At 40.6% G+C, this 24,916-nt stretch overlaps 1 protein-coding gene across 1 annotated transcript in view; it reads right to left on the reverse strand.

The window, feature by feature from the left end:
• The window catches only part of MAST2 (microtubule associated serine/threonine kinase 2), a 200,870-nt gene extending 178,550 nt beyond the window's left edge, over positions 1 to 22,320 (reverse strand). The window contains exons 1-2 of the mRNA XM_034063620.1: positions 22,153 to 22,320; positions 1,561 to 1,708 (exon numbers count right to left, since the gene is read on the reverse strand). Coding sequence (XP_033919511.1) covers positions 1,561 to 1,708; positions 22,153 to 22,320 — 316 coding nt within the window. The remainder of the gene's footprint in view (positions 1 to 1,560; positions 1,709 to 22,152) is intronic.
• Positions 22,321 to 24,916: the final 2,596 nt, after the last annotated feature.

Raw genomic sequence — 24,916 nt, forward strand, 5'->3', positions numbered from 1 at the left:
ATCCTATAATAGCAATTCAAAACATATAATTATCTAACAGTTCAAAATACCAGTGTTCGAGAGCAAGGATAACATTATTTCAATCTCCATGAGATATAATTATCAATATCTGCTTTTAGTTCCACAATATCTGCACCCAGGAAGAAGAAGAATTCCATCAAGAGTCAAATCTAACCCAATCAGCTTAGAAGCACAATCACCTACACTCTTTAAACTCCTTTGCTTCTGTTGCAAAAATAAGGTGGAATTGTTTTCAGTACAGAGCTTGAAAAGCTAAAGCCTCTTCCATTGCCATACCTCAAAGTCCTACATACATTCCAAACACCCACATTTAAATTATATACCTAAACATCTACATTTTCATTATCCAGTTGGGTCAAACTAATATTGCTGGGACTCTTTTCCCTTCCTGACTCAGCCTCTAGTAGGCTGAAGTCAGTAAGATGAAGCAACAAGTTCTGGAAAATGTTATTTCAGAACAAAACATTTACAAGAATGTCACCTACAACCAGAAAAAAAATATTTCTAAAAAAGAAACAAATTCTCCAGTTTTTCAGCTTCCTCCTATTTACTTTTCTTTCTTCTACTTAAGGCAAGAAAAAACACCAAACTATAGTACAATCTTCAGCCACTGTAATCATCTAGCAGCTGGGTAGCTAATAAACTTATGCTCTCCTCTAGTCATTAACCTACTTTAGGGAACAAATATACATGAGTGCAAAACATTCATAATGTTTCTATTTTTCAGAAACAAGACAGTACAAATAAAACATTAAGAACAAGCCATGCCAAAACAAAACATGCATGCTTTAGTGCCTATTAAGTTCCTAAACACCTCAAACATCAAACAATTCATCTTCCCCCATAAAAGACAGGGGGACTAGGACGGGATGTATCTTTACAATCCTGTAAGTCAAGCCCATGCTGCTGCCAAAATGGGTGGTTTCGCCCTCTTCCTCTTTCCCTCCCACCTGAGAGTTTGCAACCCTTCTGATTCTGGCACTAACATGCAAATAGGCAAACAGTCAGCCTAATTAGGGAGGAAATGGGCTGCAAGTTAACCCTAAAGAACAGCAGCGGTATTCAGGCAGATCAGCTAGTTCATTCTTGACTGATCATGCAGATCTGTATGTTCAATGCCAACATCACAGACTTAGATACCAGCTTTAAACAACTGTGAAACCATCTCCTAGCCAACATACAAAGTCTTTCAAAAAGAAAACTACTCAGCTCCATCCTTCATTTTTTTGGCTAATTACGAGACTATTCTCACTCCATGGCTCTACAGCTGACAAAACGGAATTCTCTGACAAGGCTGAAGACTGTTAAAAAACCCAAACTTTATACAAACTGAAAAAACATCTAGTTAGTAAACAAGATTTTTGCTTTCAATCACAAATGCCTGCAATACTTTTGAAGCCAAAAAGAAACTAAATAATAATTTGAGCCAGCTTCCCAGTAAGAAACATCAACATCTCTTACCACAACAGTTATGCCAACAAGTAATACTGCATCTTTAATACTAATGAATTGTCATGTGGTCTTTACAAAACGGCATACCTGACAAAGAACTTGCCAAACTACCTCTTCGTAGCTTGCAGTCATCTTGACTTAGTTGACGATGGAGCTTGGTTTTCCCAGCAGATGAAAAGATGTCGGGATTGCTGAGCTTCCTACATCGTAATGGAGTGGACTCTGTTATCATCTCCTGTAGAAAGAAAAGAAAGTTTGTTAATGAAAGCCTGAAACACACAATCTCCAAAGCATAAATGAGAGAGTTTAAAAACAAGCAAGCAAACACACATGCACTTAAAATTGTAAATCCCCCTCTGGTGCCACATATCTGTGCAAAAAGCACATCACAGGATCACAGTCAAATATGGCATTTGAACCCCACTGCTGTAAGGAATATTATTATTAAGTCAGAAAAAAAGCAGTTATTTGCTCTTACAATATGTGGGAAAAGAGGCTACTGAACAATCATCCTCAGCTTTGATTCAGGCTATTTCTTGCTAGAGCAAAGAGTATTTTCTCTTGAATAGTCTTTCCTAAATATTTATTCCATCCAGTCTATGAGTAATATGCCTATAAAGAAACTGTTGCAATTTCTAATTGCAACCCAAACTCCTATTATAAGTTACAGCTCCACTACAAGACCATATGTATAACTAAGTAATAATTAGGATAGAGATCATCCTTTGTGTAATGTCTTTGTTATTACTCTAAACAAAATTAGACCTGTATTTGTCAGAAACACTCCCACACATGTAAATTCCTTTCACAGCACAGAGCAATCTTTCAATCAAAGTAGCAGCAGGCAGCACAGCAGCAAGTACACCCACAGTGCTTTCCTTATGCATTTAATTGTTCTGGAGGTGTGAAACTCTTATTTCACACCCAAAGAAGAAACACAAGCCTAGCTACCACACATGGATTTGAAGATAATGTGACACTGTCCATTATGAACTATATAGGTGCACTTGGTCAAGTTCTCCTCTGCAGTCATGCAACATGTTCCACATCTTAATGGACTGCTCCATTTTATTCCCAATGCCTCTCATTAGCTATAGAGCAGTTCAAGCCATGCTTACCCTATAAAATCTCACCCAGTGCAGAAAATAAACAGAAAGGAACACTCTCTGTGCCTGATACATCACCACATGGTTTAACATAGTTTAAAATCACGTTTAAAGCAAAAAGTAGTCTGCCAGTAGTGGTGTTCATTATTAAAATTTGCAGATTCCAGTCAAAATCTATTTTTTTAAGTCATTAATTCACATCTATTCAGTCTACAGTGTTATGCTTCAAGCTGTAAAATGCAGACCAGGACTACACCCTTTAAAAGTCCAAGATTTTTGAGTTGGGGCAGAGTGGAAGGAAAAGGAAGGAAGGAAGGACATAAATAAAGAGGGTTTACATAGGGAAAGGAAAACGGATTTGAAATAGAATCCCCACTTAGCTCTGAATCATTCATTCTCAGCCTTTCTTAGATGCCCCCACTGTCCTTTTAATCATAAAATCTTTTGGCACCTTATAACAGTAAATAAGTTCATTTGTTTGGGGGACAGGAATGCTTTGCTCCACATCTGCTTCAGTGGTGCACCTTCACCAGGTTGAGAAGTACTGTGCTGATACAATTTCTTCCTCTGGTTACAGTTAGACATTCAGTCGCCACACCGTAAACCAGATCAAGAGAGAGACCTGGGTAACTTAAAGTAGGTCAGTTCACCTACCCAGTTCATCACACAGCTGCAAACAGTTGAGTTGGTGCAAGAGTGGGGAGAGGCATGAAAACAAGTAGCCTGCGGTAGAGAAAACTGCTCAAGCTGAAAATGCTTTATTCTTCAGGTTCCTCATACACATCTTAGAACAAAGAACCTCTTTTCAAAGAAAAACTTTCTAGCTGGGACTTCTTTGTTTGTCCAAGATTTTGGGATTGTCTGTCAATGGTTTTGGGTTACTCTTACCAGTAAAAATAATTACAAATCCTTAATATTTCTTCTTGAGTTACAGCACACAAGCTTTTCAGATCTATAACATCTAAGTCAAAAGTACCCCAACTGAAGGAGCACCTGGAACACCAGTACTGAAGGGCTGTGTTACCCTATCACAATATCAGCTCAGCTGCCTATACACACCTTCAAGGTCAACACAACTGTATTTGCTACTTCTCAAGACACCATTCCATACACCTTCCTTCAACAGCCATCCCCAGCATGAGCAACTGCTTCCTATCAGAGCTATACCACAAAGATATGAAAGGAACAGAGGAAAGCTTCCCACACTCACTGAAGCATCCAGGCTGTGTTCTGCAGGAGATAAGCTTAGTACATTTCACATATGGGAAATTCTTCATAAGCCCTTTTATTATTAAGCATAATGAACTCTTGGGCACTTCAGAAGACTATGCAGCTGTTGAACGTGTTGAAGAAGAGGACCCCAATCAGGCTCTGCAGTTTTGTATACTGTTAAACTCACTTCTCAAACACATGAAAAATAAGAAAACCTACTGCACCATTCTGAGGCAGGCCCCTATGTTTGATAAACTGCTGCGTACATCATAGGCAGTTTAAAGTTTCATTTTCTGAGAGCTATGCCCATCATTGTTTTGCTCATGCAAAACAAGGGAAAGTTTTAACTTGACAACAATAGAGTTGTCTTTCATAAGACTGTAATTTATTTCCACTCATCCATCAAAACCCAGCTGCAATATTGCAGTTCAGAGACAAACTACATGGGAATAGCAACAGTTTATGTTACCATTCTTAATCAAGCAAGGAAAAAAAGGCTTACAGGAAGAGATTTTTCCTTGTCCTTGCCCCAAGGCAAGAAGCAATGCGTCCAAAGGACAGAAAAACCTTACATAACATTCCAAACCAATGGATAAAGATATTCTCTGCAGTGACAGAACAAAATCTTGCTTACATGCTTCCAAATTACTGCATTAGTCTACCAGAGCAAGTGGTTGAAGAACAGATCACATATCATAGACTGACACAATTTTAAGGACTCCATTTTCACTTCTGGAAAGAAATTCTTGCAGCTTTAGAAATAAAAGCATCAGTAAGCACGCAACAAACACTTGCTCACAGTGTGCAAAGGACTGAGCCTTCATCCACTATTTCTTTTCAAAGGTGATACGAAGAAACTTTAATTTACTTGTCCTTGTGGTTTCTGCTACAAGCCAAAAATCAGGCTCAAACAGCGAGCTGAATGCTGTAAAGCTTATGGCTGGAGATAAAAGCATCACACAAAGAATCTTGACTTGCTAGGCAAAGATTATTCCTATCAGTCTCTTCAAAGGTATAAAAAAAGTTTGCTCACATAACTTGAAGCAGTAAGATATGAAGAAAAATGGCCAAAGCTTTTCTTGAGTAGCAAGAGGCATTCTTCAGCTCATCCACGAGCACACTTGCACAGAAAAAGTTAAAATAGTTGTGGTACTGGACACAACACATACTAGCCCATTTCTCTTGCCCGAAATCTCACATAGAGGTTATTACACTCAGCAAGATGGGAGAACCAGACAGATTGCAACAACAGCTGCATACAAAAGCCAAGAACCAAATGTGCTTCCTGATGTGTAAGAGTACACCAATATCCCAATTTAAAATCCCGATCTGGTAATTTCGGAATATAGCTACAAGGAACCTTCCCAGTCATCTTTTCCATTCCACTGCACAGGGAAAGTCCCCCCAGCAAGTCAAGCAAGAAATAAAAAAACAAGCAAATCCAGCACTGCAGCGCTTTTCAGCAGTGCACATTGTTCATTTAACAGTGCTCAAGCAAGAAACATAAATCCTAACCTACAAATGGCAGGTGAATACTGCAAATATGAATGCATGTCAAAGTTCTTCCTCAAACTGCAAGATGAAGCACCACACAGTTAGTGAGACTGATGTATCAGCAACAGATGAGTCTTTGAGGAAAAAAAAATGTCCTTATTGTCAACATTTAATATATAACAGATCATATCAAGGTGCACTTGTTTCCATAGAATCATAGAATAGTTAGGGTTGGAAAGGACCTTAAGATCATCCAGCTCCAACCCCACTGCCATAGGCAGGGACACCTCACACTAAACCATATCACCCAAGGCTCTGTCCAACCTGGCCTTGAACACTGCCAGGGATGGAACATTCACAACCTCCCTGGGCAACCCATTCCAGTGTCTCACCACCCTAACAGTAAAGAATTTCTCCCTTATATCCAATCTAAACTTCCCCTGTTTAAGTTTCAACCCATTACCCTTTGCCTGTCTCTACAGTCCCTAATGAAGAGTCCCTCACCAGCATCCTTATAGGTCCCCTTCAAGATATTGGAAGGCTGCTCTGAGGTCTCCAGGCTGAACAGCCCCAACTTTCTCAGCCTGTCTTCATACAGGAGGTGCTCCAGTCCCTGATCATCCTTGTGGCCTCCTCTGGACTTGTTCCAACAGTTCCATGTCCTTTTTATGTTGAGGACACCAGAACTGCACACAATACTCCAAGTGAGGTCTCACGAGAGCAGAGTAGAGGGGCAGGATCATCTCCTTTGACCTGCTGGTCACACTCCTCTTGATGCAGCCCAGGATACGGTTGGCTTTCTGGGCTGCAAATACGTATTTCCCAGCAATCTCTACAACAAGCAAAAATACTCAACTGTGACTAACAAATAAGCAAATCTGCAGGTCAAAACATGTTAAACTATTAGCCAGGGGATGAAGGGGAAAAAAACTACAGAAAAGTTCACTGTGAACAGGTAATCCATTAACAGGAGAAAAAAAAAATGTTCATTTTTCAAGCCTAATGAGCACAACCACTGATATCACCTGGAAGTGAATTCCAGCAAACTGGTAAAAGGAAGAAAAGAACAAAAATTTAAATACAATAAATTGGCAAGGAATTGTAAAGAAGATAACCAATGAGTAATGTAACTCAAGGGTATTTGACACTTTCTGATTTGTTTTTTTAAAGCAGAAAAACAGTCAATACTGAAAGCTGCATCTTCTATTTTTTAAAAGTACTGCTTGTCCTTTAGAAGATAAAAGCCTGTTGTGTCCGGATGGTGTGCACATTATCTAAGAAGCATTCTTTTTCCTCTCAGCCTTTCCTCATCACTTTCTATAATGCATGTACATCCCCTTAACAAAAAACAGATCTGATCCTGCCCTTAGGTCAGCCCTAATATACTTTAAAGTACACTAAAAAATAAAAGACCTAAAGAACAGATCACAAACCAATACCTATCTGTATAACTAGCAATTAACACAATGGAGCCATAGTATTTATGCTTTAGTGTATAGCACTGAGATTTATAACAAAAATCTTTTTTTTTTTCTTTTTTTAGCCTTAACTTGCTAGCCTGGACATGACATATTGAGAGAAGAGGGCCAGCAGTTTACCAGGAAGCTGGGGTGAGCCCAATGGTGACCAAAATTGTAGGCTGAATAAGAACTTGCAACTAAGACACTTCTTAACTGTATCTGCTTAACTCATGCACTTGCCAGCAGCACCCTCAAAAATGCCAGAGACAGCAGAATCAAGGAAAATTACATTAAATCAACAAAGCCTCTTAGAGGCTAATATATTGGCTTACTATATCAACAAGAGAGAAAAAAGCTTTACAGAATATATTACATTATACAATGGTGTCAGTATTTTAAAGACAGAAAAGAGTTCTACAAGATTTGTCTCTTGAATATATTTATTTGAAGAACTTTGCAAAAAATACCAACATTACCACAAAGGTAAATACATAAACTTAAGTAAACGCCGATATTAAGTTTTTAATATTACTCGAAAGCTAAGCAGTATGGCATAGTGATGGCTTCAACAGTTACAGTGCAACATGCATACATTTAACATTCTGAATACCTACAGCTTCCTCGATACATTCATCTGCAGTTGATTACGCAGATGATAAATTCTAAATTTAAATCCTTCTATATATACATATATTTAAAAATATCATAATCCCACAGTTACAAGCAAGCAAACAAACTGTGAAAGTGGGCAGGTACTGGAATGGGTTGCCCAGAGAAGTGGCAAATGCTCCATCCCTGACACTGTTCAAGGCCAGGTTGGACAGGCCTTGGGCAACATGGTCTAGTGTGCCTATGGCAGGGGATAGGAACTGGGCAATCTTAAGGTCCTTTCAACTGAAAGCATTCTATGATTCTATGAAACAAGAAAAAAAGAACGATTCCTGAAAGACATAGCATCAGAAGCCTACTCTATGGTATTCACCCTCCTTATCTTGTTCCTCCAATACAAATATCTTTTTTCTTGTTAACTCTTCAGGAAACAACTCTAAGGCATGTTTGATTAGAACTAATAAATCTGAAGATTTAATGTTGTTTCAAGTTGCTCGCTTCATTGCCAAGTGCTCCCAGCTGCAGGAACACATTAAAAAGCTTTTTGAAAAGAAAAAGTAAATATTTGCAACTATGTACATTATTACCCCTTCCTGAGGGCCATTGAAATGTAGAATCATTTATTCCTAATGGAACTGCATCTAGAAGACAAAGTAATTTGTGATTAATTTATATCAGTTTGATGGTTTTGGTCCTTATATGAAAATACAAATAACACCACAATAGGTTAAACAAGCAAAGTATTTGATCCTACTTCAGGATCCCCCTACTATGAGACAAAAGGGTAGTGTTACACTTGAATTCAGCCTGTAAATGCCAAAAGCCAAAGAAAGAGCAACAGAGCCTCTACTAAAGTCTGTATCAAACTTTACAGGAGCTGAAAGTCACTATCAATATATCAAGACTCAAAACCCTACAATATGCTCACTAGTTACACTGAAAACAAAACTAGTCTGAACAAAGACACTGCACATTAAAGGCCACATCACTCCTTTGCCATTGGTATTCCAGCATGACTCTTTCAAACATAAGAATGTTGTACAGAGCAAAGAAACAAATTCCTGGCTAGGTAAAAAAAAATTAACAACTCTAAAATTCATCACCTGTACATTAGAAACCTGTCTGCTGTAAGGATTAAAAGAATTATGACCCAAAAAGAAGTGATTTGTAATTAATTCTGGTGTTATAAGACACCAATAACACCTTCTCTTTGAATATTTTCTTCCATGAAACTCAAGATACACCAAGCATGTGATGTGTCCCAACACTACTTAGTTTTACTGCAAGTTCTCTTTGCATCCTATGCAATTCAAATGCCATTTATCTTCTATATTCTTATTAGATCTTAAGAATGTATGTTTAGATTTACTAAAGACCATAATCCACAGTACCAACATAGCCAAAACTTCTCATTTGCCAGTTTCTTACAGATTTATTCAGATACTTATTATGCAAAAATACCCTGAATTTAACACCTTTCATTATAATTAAGCTGTAAGAAAAATGAGAATGTGAACTGCTTAAAGAATCAGGCAAGCAGCAGAAACACAGCTGTATCTTAAGCTGTGCAAGCAAAGAGACCCAAGATTTCATACTGGCTATAAAAGGAAGAAAATTACAGGAACATTCTGCAGGGTACCTTGATTCCTTGCAACACTGATACTAGGGGGGTTTTATTTGAGTGAGCTTTCAGATCCCCAACTGTATTTTTGTTCCAATGACAAACACAGTCTGTCTCATCCGCAGGGAAAGAGCAAACTATAAAATACCTACTTATACCTGTGCAAATCCTGGGTTTAAGCCCATAAACAAAATCACAATCAAGTAATTTTCATTGGAAATGTAAACTGTCTCTGTTTTTCTAGGGAGACAGATACACAAGACCTAATGACAGGTTAGTTAAAAGTTCATACAATTTATAAACAGCTGCTTCATAGCAATAGGACCTGGAAGAGAGTTTCACCTAATTTCCTATTTACACACAGGAACCTCTGGATCACGTTTCAAAAACTAAGTTATCTCTGTTAGTTGATTCTCAACCCTAAGGAATTTTCTACATTTAATGCACAAATCAGATACATTTAAAACTAAATGACTAGCTGAAAATACAAGGTCTGGCAAGCGAATAATAATACACTGTAGTAAAATGTGCATGCTGTATACAAGTGATTTATTTTACTAATAGTGCAGACTTCTCAAATTTTAAAAACACACTGGCCAAAGAAAAATGTTAAGAACCATTAAGTTGAAGTAGTCTCAAATACAAATCTCTGCTGGTGCAGTATGAAATGTGGCCCTTAAAAATTTGTCCAAGACTAAGGGAGGTAGGCAGAGAGAAATCCATGCCCAACTGTTCTAAGGCTTGTTCCAAATGAAGCTGCCCACAGATTAAAGCAGGAACTCACAAACTCTTTCCTGGAGAACCACTCAGGTGAGTTAAAGGGGCTTTTCTAATCAACAGCTAATTGCAGATGTGTAGTACAATTTTAAGACTTGATCTTAATTTATAAAGCTCACTTCAACAGTGCACATTGCCCAGAAAGAGAAGTATGAAACCAGAAAACACAACAGGAGCAGTTTTTACCACACTACTGTTTTGACCAGGCTACTTCTATGTATTGTAGTTACGTCCTGAATAGTAGTAATAGTGGAATCATTTGTAGATGCACAAATCAAAATTAACAAGGCACAGTGCTCTGCTAAAAGTTAGAGCACTATTTCAGAGAGTCACAGAACGGTTTGGGTTGGAAAGGACCTTAAGATCATCCAGTTCCAACCCCCCTGTCATGGGCTGGGACACCTCACACTAGACCATGTGCCCAAGGCTGTATCCATCCTGGCCTTGAACACTGCCAGGATGAAGAAAGACCAAGATGCATTCTAATCGGGTAGAAGGAAGATTATTATTTGCAGTAGGAAAAAGAAGGGGAAAAGAAAAATCAAATAATTTCTTTTTGTTTGTTTTGTTCCAAGCCTTTGGCATCAATACTTTTGTCTCCATAAACCATCTGGAGTCTTCTCACTTCCTACCACAAATGAGATAGGCACATCAATACACAGCAAAAATAAGAAGCACTTATGGGAAGTTTTCCTGAGAACAAATTTTCTCCTAAACTCAACAGCAGATCTGCACATACGGCATGGGGAAAAAAATCTCATTTGATTATAAGCCTGTAAATAAAACTACCAATGCTTTAGACCTAAAGGGAACGAAGTTAACCTTTGGAAACACACAAGCTCTTAATCCTTAGCTTTTTTTTTGACAGAAATCACATAAAATGGCAGCCAGAAATAAACTAATTCACATTTCTTATTGATGTCTGCACAAAGAAATGAAGTCTCTCTGGCACAAAAGCTTCTCCTCATCAAGCACTGTAATACAGTTTCATCCCAAAGAAACAACAGCCAAAATTGTTTCAAGGACAAGGCATGTATTTCTTGCCTTATGCTTAAGAACAAAAACAATGCCCAACTGTTAGGTTTATGAACAGCACCAGGCTTCAAGCTCAAACGAAAGACTACAGTCAGCAGGCCCTTCTGCTAAACTGACACAACAATGCTGTGAACAGATTCTGCTCTACCCTAAAAGCAGACATCAATGCAAAGGGCAAGAAACATACAAGCAACTAAGTGAATGCATAATTTCATGTTCAGGGTCATGTATTTTTGCAATCTTTACACTGCACAGGTCCAATTTAAGTCATTTAATAAAACAGATGTATTTGCTACTAAAATGCCACTGCATCCATCTATGCCTAAATGTTTAAACATCTCAACTGCATTAACTCTATAACCCATTTGTAACTTTGCTTCTAAACCAGTGACTATAACTTATTTATTTGTACTTTCTGATCTTCTCATGCTGCCTGAAACACCTAATATCAGTCCCGCCCACTTTATTTCCTTTTAAAGGTCTTTTTGAGAGCTCCATATTAAAAATTGATTTGTATGATGAGAATAAAATGTTTTTAAATGCACTAAATATTAGTGTGATTTTAGTGACTAGTAAACCTGTTTTAATTATTAAGCACTCAGTTTTTGAGAGGACATTTCCTTGCTCTGGGGCCTTACAATGGATTCTTTAAAATAAAACTGGGGTTCCACTCCACTTCAAATGAAACAAATCATAATCATAAGAGCAGCTGCTGCCTCAGATAGTCCTCAGTACACAGAGGGCATGCAACTACCAGGAGATTAACAGAACAAACAACAAGAAAACAAAGCAAAACAGTAAATTATTTCACTGCCTATCAGTGCCTTTTTTCCCTAAGTAGTTCTAGAAGTCTCTATTATATACTCTTTTCCAGCTTTGCCTTTCCAAGAGTTCAACACTTTGCTTGCACCAGTGAAGTTGGATCCTTCAGGTCTTGTAGAAGCTCTGGAAGTCACTTAAGGATGAAGGTACCTACACAGTTGTGCTGGTTTGTGTCCTGGCTTTGTAATGACCAACTGAGAGTGCAGAGGAACACAATGGGATGATTATAAGCTGTACGCTTTTCCATGCAGAAAGAAGTAAGCCCAAATTTAATACCTGGAAATCAATGCACACAGGGAGACAGCCTTCTGGAAACACAGAACCACACACAATTTACAGAGCAGAACCCAGGTGTGTTTATGCCCTCCACCTGCATGTGTATGACTTCCAGTGTCATGAAAAAAGCCTAAGCAGCAGTAATAAATTCCAGTTATTATACATAGTACCAGGAAGGCATATTAGAAAACTACTTTTTCTTTTTTATTAATCATTCTTACCGAGCTCAAAACAGGACAGCTGCGTATTTGAAGGATAAAAGAACAACATGCTCAAGTACCAATTAATCACTCTGCCAAGTACTACACTTCATAAAAATCTTCAAGCTTCCTGAACTGCAGCTACATTTTCACAAGTTTTCATCCCACAGATAGCACTGAATTCCCCTCTCTCCTTAGTGCACATACTTTTTGCATCTAGTTTTTGTTTGCCTGGATTAAAAAAAGACATCAAAGTGTCTCAAGTTTGGGTCCAACCACACACATAATTTGGTCTTTAGTAAAACTGCTTCCTGAATACTGCAGGCCAGCATTTGTTTACCATTGTCACTATTCTGTACTTTCTCTTCTATCATGAAAGAAAAACTGCTCTGTGAACTCCACCATCAAATCCAAAAGGGAAAAATCAACAGGGATGGCAGGACCTACAAATATTTAAATTTTCTTTTTATCCTGATGTGGTAGCAGCTAACGTATGGAAGTGATACATGCACATAGCGTATATTGACCTAATTTCCTTGAAACAGTTCACAGTCACTGCAAAAAGTTAGAACTAGCAGAATTTAGCCTCATATAAGAAACCATTTTAAGTGTTACTGGAAATCTATCTTGAATGAATTGTGGAATGTTTAAACATGTAGACAATGGAAGCAGCACTCCACAAGTGCACCAAATTCAGCTCATATCAATAACATTATTTTTATTATTAGCAGAATTAGCTGAAATGCCAAACAAGAGTTTCAGAAATGCCAGCATCACACAGCAAAAAACTATCCAAGTGTCATTCAATTAAGTAATTTGTTTGGGCTTTGTCCTGATGAAAATGTTTATGGTGGATTACTTGTCACACTGCAGTAAAATACATTAGAGAAAATCTTCACCTATAGACAGTTCATGAAGATATGTGTGGACTGAAACTGAGTCAGAAAATATACTTCAAAGATTCTTGGACTCCCCATAGTCCAGCCCTTACAGTGCTGTCTGCTTCTGGAAATTTAAACAGGTCTATGGAATGTTTTAAAGCACTATTCTGCTTTTACATTCATGAAAATCCAGATCAGCTAAAAGGTTTTGGGAAGTATTTTACTGTTATTTACTACGTGTATAACAAAAAGTAACAATATTAACAACATGGTTCTAATATCAAAGGCATGATTTTTGCTGGAAAGAAACAGACTATCATCCTATTTTGCATGTAAATGATGGACCTCCATTAATGCTGAAGCAATTCCAAAGACCAAAAAACTGACAAGCTACACAGCTTCTTTTATTATTGCTGGGTTTTCAGTCATCAACCATCTTCCCTCACTGCACTGCAATGTGTATTTGTAACAGAACATTTGACAATAATTTCTGACAGATTACTAGTTTTAGGGTTCATGGGACTTAGGCTGGAAGTTAGCACGATACCACAAAAAACACAGCTTAGAGGAAAAGCAAGTACAAAAAACTTTAAAGCAGGTTTTAAAAAAAATGACAGAGCTACTTCACTACAAAGCAAACAAGGCCTTCAGATCTTTCTACTACAGTGAGTTATCACAAAGCATCAACTTCCTACGGCCAAGAGTGATGTCCATCGAGACATCAAACACACAAGTGCATTTTCCTCACCTGAAACAGGTTTTTCTACTTCCTTGCAAAAAGGCAGAAGTTTTTGCTAGTGACCATGCACTCAGCTTCTTCCTCCAAAGAGCAGCATTTTCAGCAGGCTTCAAATAGTACTACATCACTACAAAAAGACACTAACCACAGCACATCATTATTTGATATGGAAATAAAATTGTTAAGACTCTACATGACCTGTCCATTTAGCTACTGAGATTCTTCAGGAACAAGATCTTGAAGAATGATAAAGCATTTGGTTTAGTCTCACTTCTGGTCTTCCCAGCTTCCTTAGCTTCACCTACTCAGGTTCCATGAATAAGAATTAAATAAGAGGGAAAAAAAGATCTGTTATTTTAAATAAATGCTTATCATTGCATCTATGATAATCCACTGCATTTCTTCAAGCATCAAAGCTATGTTAGCTTAAGGAACACAATCAGCAACTCAGACAATAAAAATAACCTATCAGATAAAAATAAAGAATTGCTTTTTCTAGAGACAGTAAGACCTACCTTGACAGGCAGGACAACATTCACATTCTTTGTGCAGCAAGGAGGCACATGAGTTTGCTCTAGAAGTCAGTCAACTTCTAGGTGCAGTCAGTAACACATACCCATTCTTCCAACACAATACACTGACACTACTTGGTTTCCCAAAGCACAGTCAGGAATGGATCCAAAGCCCATCTGAGTGTTTTGTAGATACCTAATCCTAGCCTTGGACAGCACCCCACTGTTATCCTCAAGTGGTCTTTAACAAACACTAAGTAGCGGCAGCTTTTCCCTTCAAGCTAATAACTGATTATGATTATAAAGACATGCAGTCCCAAACCAAATCCAGCCACTTCTGACAGACTTTTCTTGGCTCCTTCACTTTTATACCCCTTCTGGACAAATAATACAGTGCATTGCTAAAATCAGATGCAATTCATCTGCAATGTGAAAACCTGTATGCTCATCATCTCTCAACTGCCTGCTTAGCTATTGTAATGTGCAGGATATGAAATTAATATGGCCAATACACCATATTTGCTCTTACTCTTCACTTCTGACAGGAAATGGACATTTCAACAGGCAAGCTGAATCATCTGAACTGCTGATGCAATGCCTACCTATAAAAGATTTACACAAATGGATTTAAACAAATTAGGTGTGTCCACTAACACACAAGTCTGAGGGAAGTGATGCTTTTATATCAGGCCAGAGAAGTGCTATATGCCCTTTGGTGGTATTTTTCTATTACTTAACAAGCCCACAGCAGAATTGGACACTTTACGTGCCTTTTGTCTGCTTCTAGATGAATCTCAGTGGCTCAATTCTACTATTATCTAAGAAGCACATTGCAGAATTGATCACTTTATGCTATTCCCCTTTCCCTGCATTTAGATGACTTTCTTCTTTAGTCACTTCCTCCCCCCACTAAATGTTAGTAGGAACAAGGAATTCAGAACAACATGTTGCCAGCAGCTGCCATTGCTGCCTGACCGAAATACAGCAAGGCAAAACTACGGCTAATGAAGAAGTCAGGCAGGAGCAGCTCTGGCATCAACACAAATCAGTTTATGAAAGGCAACAAGACATACCTACAAGACACTGAGAGTTTTGTTCTTTCTTGTTTCTGTTCTTGTCTCCTCAGGAAAAGGACAGAGGGGAAAACAGAGAGAAACCTACATGTCATAGGGAACAGCTTCTGCTTCCACAGCTATGCTCTGGCTTCTTCACTACCTTTGTGTCTCCACAAAGAACGGGATAAACTTAAGAAATTAAACTCTGAGAATGAGTAAGAATGACTCTGGTTCACAATGTTAGAAGCTATACAGCTTCTAACTTGACAACGTGTATTTAAAAGATACAATTAAAGGAAAAAGAAACCACACACTTTTTTGTTGTGCACTCCCTATAATGAGAAAAAGATAAACAGCAATGAAGAAAGGGAAATGGTAAAAGATTGAGGTCTACAAACAGCAGCTGAGATTCTAGTAAGTCACATCCACAGCTCGCAATTTATGAGTCTTTACCAATATGCTCCTTTCTTTAGCTCCCTTGATGAAACAGGCACAATCCAGAATTCCCCTAAAATCAGTCCTAAACAGCAAAATACCCCAAAACAGGCAGCTAGAAGCATTTATGTAAACAGATGGATACAGATCTTCTGGAATTCAGCAGAACTCCACCCCTCTTTTGAAGGGGCAATGAAACTCACAGAACATATCTGGCTATGTTTTATCTGTATTTGCTTTTATGGAACCTGCAATATGAATATGAAAAACTACACTTTACTGCAAACACAATCTGCATTGCTAGTGATATATCCACCTGATTCTGATAATTTGCTTGAACCAACTTCCATCTTCTTCAGATTAAATTTCATCCCAGCTTGTAAATTTTGATGTGAAGGGAGAAGAAACAGCTTCAAGTATTGTGAGCTATTAACCACAGGGTGCATGGATGGGGGAGCAGAAAAGGAGCTGCAACAGAGCTTTGATCAGCAGCCTGGGAGACACAAGTGTAGAGAAAGCTCAGAAGCAAAGTGCCAACTGAGCTCAAAAAGCTTGCTTCTTCACCTTTCAAAAGAGAAGACCCATAGTAGACATATCTAAAGAACACCAAACTGTCATGCAGTCTAAGTACAGGATTCATCACAATAGAGGTACTGCGTTTAATAGGGCCAGGGGCACCTAGAGGGAAAAGGAAAAAAGAGAAAACACTTTTTATATCTGAAGCACTGAAGTTCTGATTAAGCAAAAAAGACCCCCTCAATTTCCAGGCTTGCCACGCAGCAAAGAAAGCATGGGAACAGCTTCTTTGCAGCTGTGAAGGCAAAATAAATCTGACCAGCACTCTGGGCTTTGGCCAGTTTCTCCCTGCTGGTCACTGACTGCTCTCCAAAAAAGTGAGCAGGGAGATAAATCAGTGGAAAAGATTCTTTGCCATTTCATTAAAAAAAAAAAAAGAAAGAAAGAAAGAAATCAAAATATAAAGACAAAATGAAAGGGAAGATAAGCTTCCTAACCTGTCTTTTTTAAGTTACAGACTTGGACCAACTTGCACAATGTCCTGAACATCGGGAGTAGAAATATCCACATAGACATAATGTTACAAAACCTTCTCTCATCCGACACACCCAGCTGTGGTAATGCAATCCCGAAACTGGAAAAGGACAAGTATCAAACAGTAGTGAGAAGTAACCTTGTCTGTGAGCACACTACCACAGGCTGCTGCCACAGTATTACCTATTTCTGGTACACACAGTCCAAGAACAACCGGGGGAAGCACAAAGCACTAGAAGCAAAAGAAGCCAGTGTCTCCTCTTCCAACTGAAGCTAGATTTTACATTTTGCATACTTGCACATGGAAAAGATATCAGATAGTAGAGAAATTTTACTGCCTGTGCTAGCATAGGCATATTCCACAGCTGAAAGTTGGACATTAGACAAAACAAGCTTTGAAATAAGATGTGGTTTAGTTTCCTAACTGCAGGAATAATTAAACATTGGCAGAGCTTTCCAGAAGAGGTGACAGACACACCATGATCTAAGGCTAAGATAAGATCAATTTCTAAGAGAGATGTTTTAATCTTTCAGGAAAGCTCCACAGCCTGCAAACGTGGGGAAATCACGCTGGATGATCACAGAAATCCATTTGGCTTTGGGTCATACAGATCCACAAAGTTTCAAAGACACCCACAGAGAAAGGAATACTTTTGCTACTCTCAGTCTGTGTAGCACGACAATTCCAAATAACTGCAATAGTTAAATCATAGCCATAGAATGGTTTGGGTAGGAAGGGACCTTAAAGGTCATCCAGTTCCAACCCCACGTGTCACGGGCAGGGACACCTTCCATTAAACCAGGTTGCTCCAAGCCCCGTCCAATCTGGCCTTGAACACTGCCAGGGATGGGGCAGCCACAGCTTCCCTGGGCAATCTGTGCCAGGGCCTCAGCTCCCTCACTGTATGGAACTTCTTTCTAATGTCTAATGATATTCTATGATTCTATGATTTGATTGTCAACCACTCACTTTGTTCAAAGCTCAGGAAATACTTGCTATCCAATGCAGAAATGACAGAACATACTGTCTAGGAAACACACAAGATCTTCAGGTACATCACAATTTACAGCTGGAGACAAGTCTACTGCACTGCCTGCCCTATAGAAAGGTCTCCCCCAACAGAAAACTGACCTGGACTAAAAACAATTTTCGTCTTTCTGTATATTACATATGCAGTTTGTCTGTTGGCATCAGCTGAACATTTCTATACAACACAAGTACAAGCAGCAGGGGAGCCTCCGAGTTTAGCAACCTTTCAGTTCAACTCTTCCTCAGCAGCAGCCAAGTTCAACTTAATCCAAGATAAAGGGTCCATCTAACCCAAAATCCCGCCTCTACAACCTGCAGTCCTTCTTCCAGTTGCTTGAACTGCTTGTTGAGATTCTGCTGTTGCTTCTTCTTCATTCTACTGTTACTCCCTTCATCTGTTTATCATCCCACAGTATCACAAAGTCATGGAATCTGCTCAAATATTCTCCTGGTCCTGGCCATCAAGGGAAGGATGTAGCACTGCCCTCCTAGCACGCGGAGGGAAGCTTGATAGAAATGAGGGTAAAATGCTAAAAAGCATGGAGTCTGCTATCTACCCTCTACATACCAACATGGTCTTGTACACTTCCATCATAACCTCATCTTAAGTTACAGCTTCTGGACACTGAAGAATCCTTTCTATGAGAACTCTGACCTTTGACTTTGGGGAAAATGCCAATAAGGGCACCTCTGACAAATCCTGGCTATGATCCATGTCAGAGCTTTCACAATAAATATTACAGTGTCTCAAGCTAATTACATAAGTATGATATGGAAACGATCTAATGCTTAGAATACGCCTTTGAATGAGGGCGGCTGTCATTCATAACAATAGCTTTTGCCTCAACTTTCCGTTTTTTTCTTCAATGCAGTCAGCAAACACATGATGATTAAGCTGACACTATGAAAATCCAAGTGGGCTGTGTTTGACAAAGGTGCCCTCGCTCAAAGAAACTGAACTGTCACAGGATAAGAAGGACAATTCATCTAAGAGTTAATGACTGATTAACATAGAAAATAAGAACTTGGAACAATTGGCCTTTTTCCCAGGAAAGAAGGATCAGCAGTGGAGTCCCACAAGGATCTGTTCTGGGATCAGCACCTCCAGCATTTTAAAGGAAAATCTGGCAAAGAAGCTTAACACTTAGATGACAGTTTGCTGACAATGCTTAAAGTTATTCAAGGTTGCAAAACTGATGGCCAAAGATCTGAAGATGACCTTAATAATACTGTTTAAGTGGGCTGTAAAACAGCAGATAAGATTAAATGTAGATAAATTCAATGTGATGAATAGTGTAAAAAAATAAACATACATACATATATAAAACCTAAATTTATGCACACAAAGACAAATCCTGAACTAGCTATTACCACTTAAAACAGGGATTGTGGAGTTACAGTAGTTCCACAGAGGTTGGCACTCAGTGCTTAAAGATCATTAAGAAAAAGCAGGCAGAAGCTTAAATAATAAAACCTAATAAGCTGTATAAGTTTACAGGGTGTCATACACTGAAATGCTGTAGCCAGTCCTGGTTTATTGCTCCCCAGCCCTGTTCCTCCAATTCTTGCATCACTGTCACCAATCAAGAACACACCTGCAAAAGCTGCAAAGAAAACAGAGAGAACAATGAAAAGGATCCAGTCACTTCTGTCTAAAATGCCTCTGGAAAAGTCACAAGCCAGGGATGGAAAATAAAAGAAAGTTCTCCATCCATAAGCTACACAGCATAACATGGGTTTTTTTTTTCTCATTGCCACTACCAATACCAGCATTAACAAACAAGTCGTGAAACAAGCAGGTAGAAAGTTTAAAAACAAACAAGAAGTGTTTTTTCCACACAAAATGTGTTTAAGCCACAGGATGTTGTGGATGCTACAAACCTACATGGCTTCAAGTACTGATTGGACAAATTCACAGAAGAAAAAACCCGCTGGGGGCATTAAAAACAAATTTCACCTCTAGATCCGGAAACCTGTGAGCCACAAATTACTGGAGGCCAGGAGAGGTATTTCCTCAATATACACTGTGCTCTTCTCCAACAGCATCTGCTTTTGGCAGCTCAGAGAGGCAGCACACTGGGCTAGAGGGATCTTTAATGTGACCGAGCGCAGTCATTTTTATGTTCTTACGTCGTTCATAAAAGACTGAAAACATTAATCATATGTACATCAGAACTGTAAGCATAGCATGTTAAAGGACCGGATTTTCAGAGGCCTAAAGGTCACTACAGTGATTAACTACTACAGTCACTGTTTGACAAGTACTTTTTCCAACATTAGAGTAGCTTAGTCTCCCCCAACCACAAACTCATGTAAATGTATGGCAAACAAACTGTGAAATCTGAATTTAATTCAGAACGGTTCCCTGCAGCTGTGCACACTGTTACACTGGCACAGCTGAGGGCATTCTACGGGCTTGGAAACAGCAAAGCTACTTAAATCAGAAGTGGCCCCAAAGGAAATATTTACCAAGCTACAAGCTGCATCACTGGAAATGGAGTATCACACCGCCTTCTGCATCTCCGGAGGCCCTTTCCACCACATCCACACTACCAACTCCTGGTGCTTAAAGAAATAATGGATTATTGATCTTAAAAGACGGAAATGCTGTGAGTAGAGGGGTTGTCCTCTGAAGTTTAGGGACATCAAAGCTTTCTCCAGCTGCAAAACTCCTTGAAGACTCCATTGCACTGAGTACCTGACAGCACATAAGGATCTGTTCCTGCAAGTCATACCAGGCTTTAGTCAGAGCACTCAAGCTAAAACCAGACTGGCAGAAGCCACCATTAAAGAGCCTCATGTAGCTGAAAAACTGACATTTCTCAATTTGAAGCCCTTCCTGATTCGTAATATTAATGTTGTGTTGGCGAAGCTTCCCGAGCTCAAAACATCACATGGCATGTAGCATGCTCTGTAGCTATGATCTGTAGAAAGTTCAGTTCACAACTACCAAGCATGGAAAAAAACTCTACTAATTTCCATGTCTTAAGGTCCTTTCCAACCCTAACTATTCTATGATCCTATGTCAATATCATATAGAGTATGTCAGCACTCTGCTGTTGTGTTTGATAGCCCTGCCAAACACTATCTTAATGGACAGCTGGAAAGAAACTAAGTCTTTCTGATTACTTTTTTCCTGAATGAGGTTATCAGTGTTCTTGAATTGTTTCAGGAAGTGCTGAGCACCTAAAGCAGCAGTTGCCTTAAGAAGGCACTAGAGAATAAAACAAAAGATTACAAAAGAGAGCTCTCTTCTTCCAGGACCCAGTGTGAGAAATCTGTATGCAAGAGATACCCACTGGTCACAGCTAAGATACAAGTCTCCTATAATTGAAGGCAATGTAATGCAGCTTTTCTAGAAAAAACTAAAGAATCATAAAAAGAAAAGAGTAAGCCTGTGCATCTGCAACCACAACGTGAACTTAAAGACACCTTTGTGACAAGAAGCATCAAAGAACCTCGTTTTTCACCATCATGCTCCTAAAAATGGCAAAACAAAGCAATAAATTACTGCATCCTGGGAGTCTTCATATTTACGATACTTACTCTTCTTAAGAAAAATAAAGCATTAGTTATCTACATTTTTATACTGCTGAATCTCATTCCATGTTTTTTTCTCTTGTAAAAACAGATATATCAAAACACACTGAAACAAAAGTTTAATATCTCTTGGGTCTCTCCTCCCTGTACCCCTGAGCAGCGACCAGCAGATCCTTTTTTTGTGGGGGTGAGAGGCATTAGAGTGGACATATTGCACCTACACACTCTCACTTTGAACAATCCCATGCATTTTCAAGTATCTGCAGAGGTCTGTCTCCTAAACAAAACATTTTTTGCATTAAGACCTAAAAAATGCTGGGAAATGTATGATAACTAACATCACCACCAGGCGTGACCTACAGAAGGTTACTAGCAAGAGGGATTCTGTAATTATTAAAACTGCCAAGCATGTATCACAAACTAGACTTCACTGCATTCGCTTTCCCATGTGCATTCATGCCGGAGCCCTCACTCAACACCACGCCGCGAGCACACTGACCCACCACTACCGCTCCATCTCTGACCACCAGACCCACGTTCTCCGGGGGGGGGGAGGGGGGGGGCACACACACACACTCCTACCTGAGGAAGCGCATGTACCGCCAGCGGATGCCCGCAGGACTCCGCCTCAGCAGACACCGCCGCCCGCAGCCCAGCGCAGCCCCCGCCGCTGGAGCCCCTGCTCTGCGGCAGCCGCAGCCCGGCTGGGCGCGGAGGGCGGCACCTCGGGGCGCCCCCGCCCGCCGCGGCCCGGCCACGCGGGGCGCGCGTCTCCATGCCAACAGCCGCCACCGGGCCCCCCCCCGGCCCCTGCCCCGGCTTTACCCTCTCCAGCGCCCCCGCGGCCCGGCAGTCCTCCGGCTCCTTCCTGCCGCCGCCCCCCAGCAGGGTGGCTCTCCGCTCCGCCGCGCTGGCGGACACCGCCCGAGCGGGCTCTCTCCGCGGTGGCGGCGGCGGCGCCGCTTTGTCCCCCCGGGAGCGGCCCTTCCTCATCGCGGTGGCTTCTCCTCAGCAGCAGCAACAGCAGCGGTGCTGGCGGCGGCTGCGGCACGACTCGGGCCCCCGCGTGGCGGAGCCGGCCATGGCCAGCGGGACTCCCGGAGAGCCGCGCGGGGCGGGCGGACATGCCCACGCGGCGCCGGTCCCGCCGCCCGCCTGTCAGGGGAGCGCGGGCGCAGCGGCTGCCGCGGCCCCGCCCCCCGCGCGCGCGCACACGCGCGCACACACACACACAGGGAGCGAGCACAGCCCGCCCGCCGCCCAGTATCGCGAGAGCGCCGGCCTCGCGGCGGGGAACGGGCGCGAGAGGTGGGAGACAGGGAGGGGAGGGGGAGGCTCGTCACGAGGAGGCGGGCGGGAGGTGCGAGGAGGTAGAGGGCGCGGGGCACCCTGGGAAGGCGGTGGGGGCTGCTGAGGGGACATGGGGGGTCCTCTGACACACAGCGGGAATAAATGGGGTGCAGGAAGGGCACCAGTCCGGCAGCCTGGCTCCCGCAGGGCTGCCCAGGTGAGTGACGCCTCCGTACTGCAGAGGTTTATGTGGTGGGAGAGGAGGAAAGCAGGGCTGCCCCATTGCAGTCGCAGAAGGAATCTCAGGGGTGTAGTCTGAGGGCAGCCCTTCTGTCCCCATCAGCATGATCAGGTGTCCAGCAGCAGTTGTCCAGTTTAGCAACGCAGCTTCCATATCAATAAACACTTGAATTGCCCTTGGAAATATAAGGTGAGCACAGACCCTTTCCTGAGGTGTCACCAGAAGGAGATTGACTTCGGGAAAAAGCCACATACCTTTGCCAAGAGGCTCGCCAGCTCCTCCATCATGATACAGTGGGAATCAAGCCCCTGATCCCACACTGACTGGAGCACCTCATGGCATACCACAGCCTGGACACCAAGGTGTAGGAAAACATCTACCAGAGGAACCACTGCATGCTACAGCCCACTTTGATGGAGCAGATGAGGATGTAATTTCGCCTTCCTGGTGAAAAAGACAAACTGACAGAGATTCATTACCTCAAGGAGTAATCAGAGGATATATCATCATCTTGCGTTTCATCTCAGTAACTCGCACCCTCTCGGCATTTCTGTCTTTACAAGTTATTTCCTGAGGGTGCAAGTTACCAGGTTCTGCATTCATTTTTCACAAAAGCGACTTCAAAGTTGTCCTGTTTCTCACTGTTACATAGTCAGGAGCCTTGCTACTGCCATGGAAAAGAAACAGTTCCTTCTCCCTTTTGAACAAGCTAAAAAGGCTTATACATCTTCAACAAGCTAATCTGATTTTATACATATTTTATACATATTTTTATTCATTTTTTACAAAAAAAAATACGTTTCAAACAATTTACTGGTGTAGATGAGTGGTAGCATTTTTAAAGAATTATTGAGAATATTTTAAGTTCTTACTGAAAACCATTTCAGGATGCTGGATTAGTCACAGAGATCTTTTTCCTTCATAATTATGTATGATAGAGATGAACAACCATGAGGAATTTCCCAGCTGGGAATCCTGCCCTAACTAAACGTAAATAATGCAGATTTATGGAATCTTGGCATCTGTGATAATGTGGGTCTAGTAGGATGGCATGGTGCCTTGTAATAATTTGGCTGGATCTTTGCCCTGTTGCAACACAGTTGCCAATTAGTTATTTGTTGGTTATGGCCTGTGAGCCACCTTGCACTGGCTCACACCTGGTTGCTTCATGTGCCAAAAAGTGGTATTCATGAATACAGAAAGAAAAAGCACAGTGAGAATCTGAATAACACTACCTGCCTTACCTATTAAACACAGACAAACATACTAAAAACAAACCTTTGGTTGTTAGTTTTAGACAGAATGGCAAATAACTCCCTTCTGGTTCAGCATTGCACTCAAAACACTTGAAAAATCTTTTTGGTCACTCTGAACCAGAAAGCTGTTTGGAGGGTTACAGGGCATTGCATTTGTGAAAAGATTGCATTTGGTTTGTTTTGGACTGTACACTTCTCTGTTTAATCGTTATTTAGTCTTTGGGACCTGAGATGTCTTTCCAGTATTTTAGAAAGAAAAGAACAGTGAGTATTCATTTGAAGAAATAGGAAAAGTACTCATAATTTTACTGATGTTCCCATATTGTTTTCCATTTAAACTCACCACTGAACATGACCTAAATCTGCAGAGCCGTCTGAGTGACCTGAGTTTGCTTTTCCATATAAGCTAGTTTTCTGAACTTTTTTTTCCAGCTTTAAATAAAACTGACCAAATCATGAGAGGCTTGGCAGGGAAGAGGGTTACAAATGAATGACGCAGAGCATGGTATGATGCCACGCCTATGTTCATGGTGCTTCTCTCCAGAAATATTCTGTCACATCCAAAAAAGATAGAAGAGTAATTAATAAAGGTTTATAAAGGGACCAATTCTTATGTTAACCAGACTGACTAACAGAGCAAAAGCAACTCTACACAGAGCCTCTGTAGTAGGTCACTGACTAATATTCAGTTAATTTTGTTTCTCTCTGCACTCCTAGATACTTCTTTTCCCTGGCTTCCATCTTCATTGTGTCCCTCAGGGAGGTCTCAGCCTGCCCTTTTGCTTCCGTAGGAGCTGGAACA

Source organism: Melopsittacus undulatus, chromosome 6 (assembly GCF_012275295.1).
Source record: "Melopsittacus undulatus isolate bMelUnd1 chromosome 6, bMelUnd1.mat.Z, whole genome shotgun sequence".
In the NCBI taxonomy this organism is placed as follows: Eukaryota; Metazoa; Chordata; class Aves; order Psittaciformes; family Psittaculidae; genus Melopsittacus; species Melopsittacus undulatus.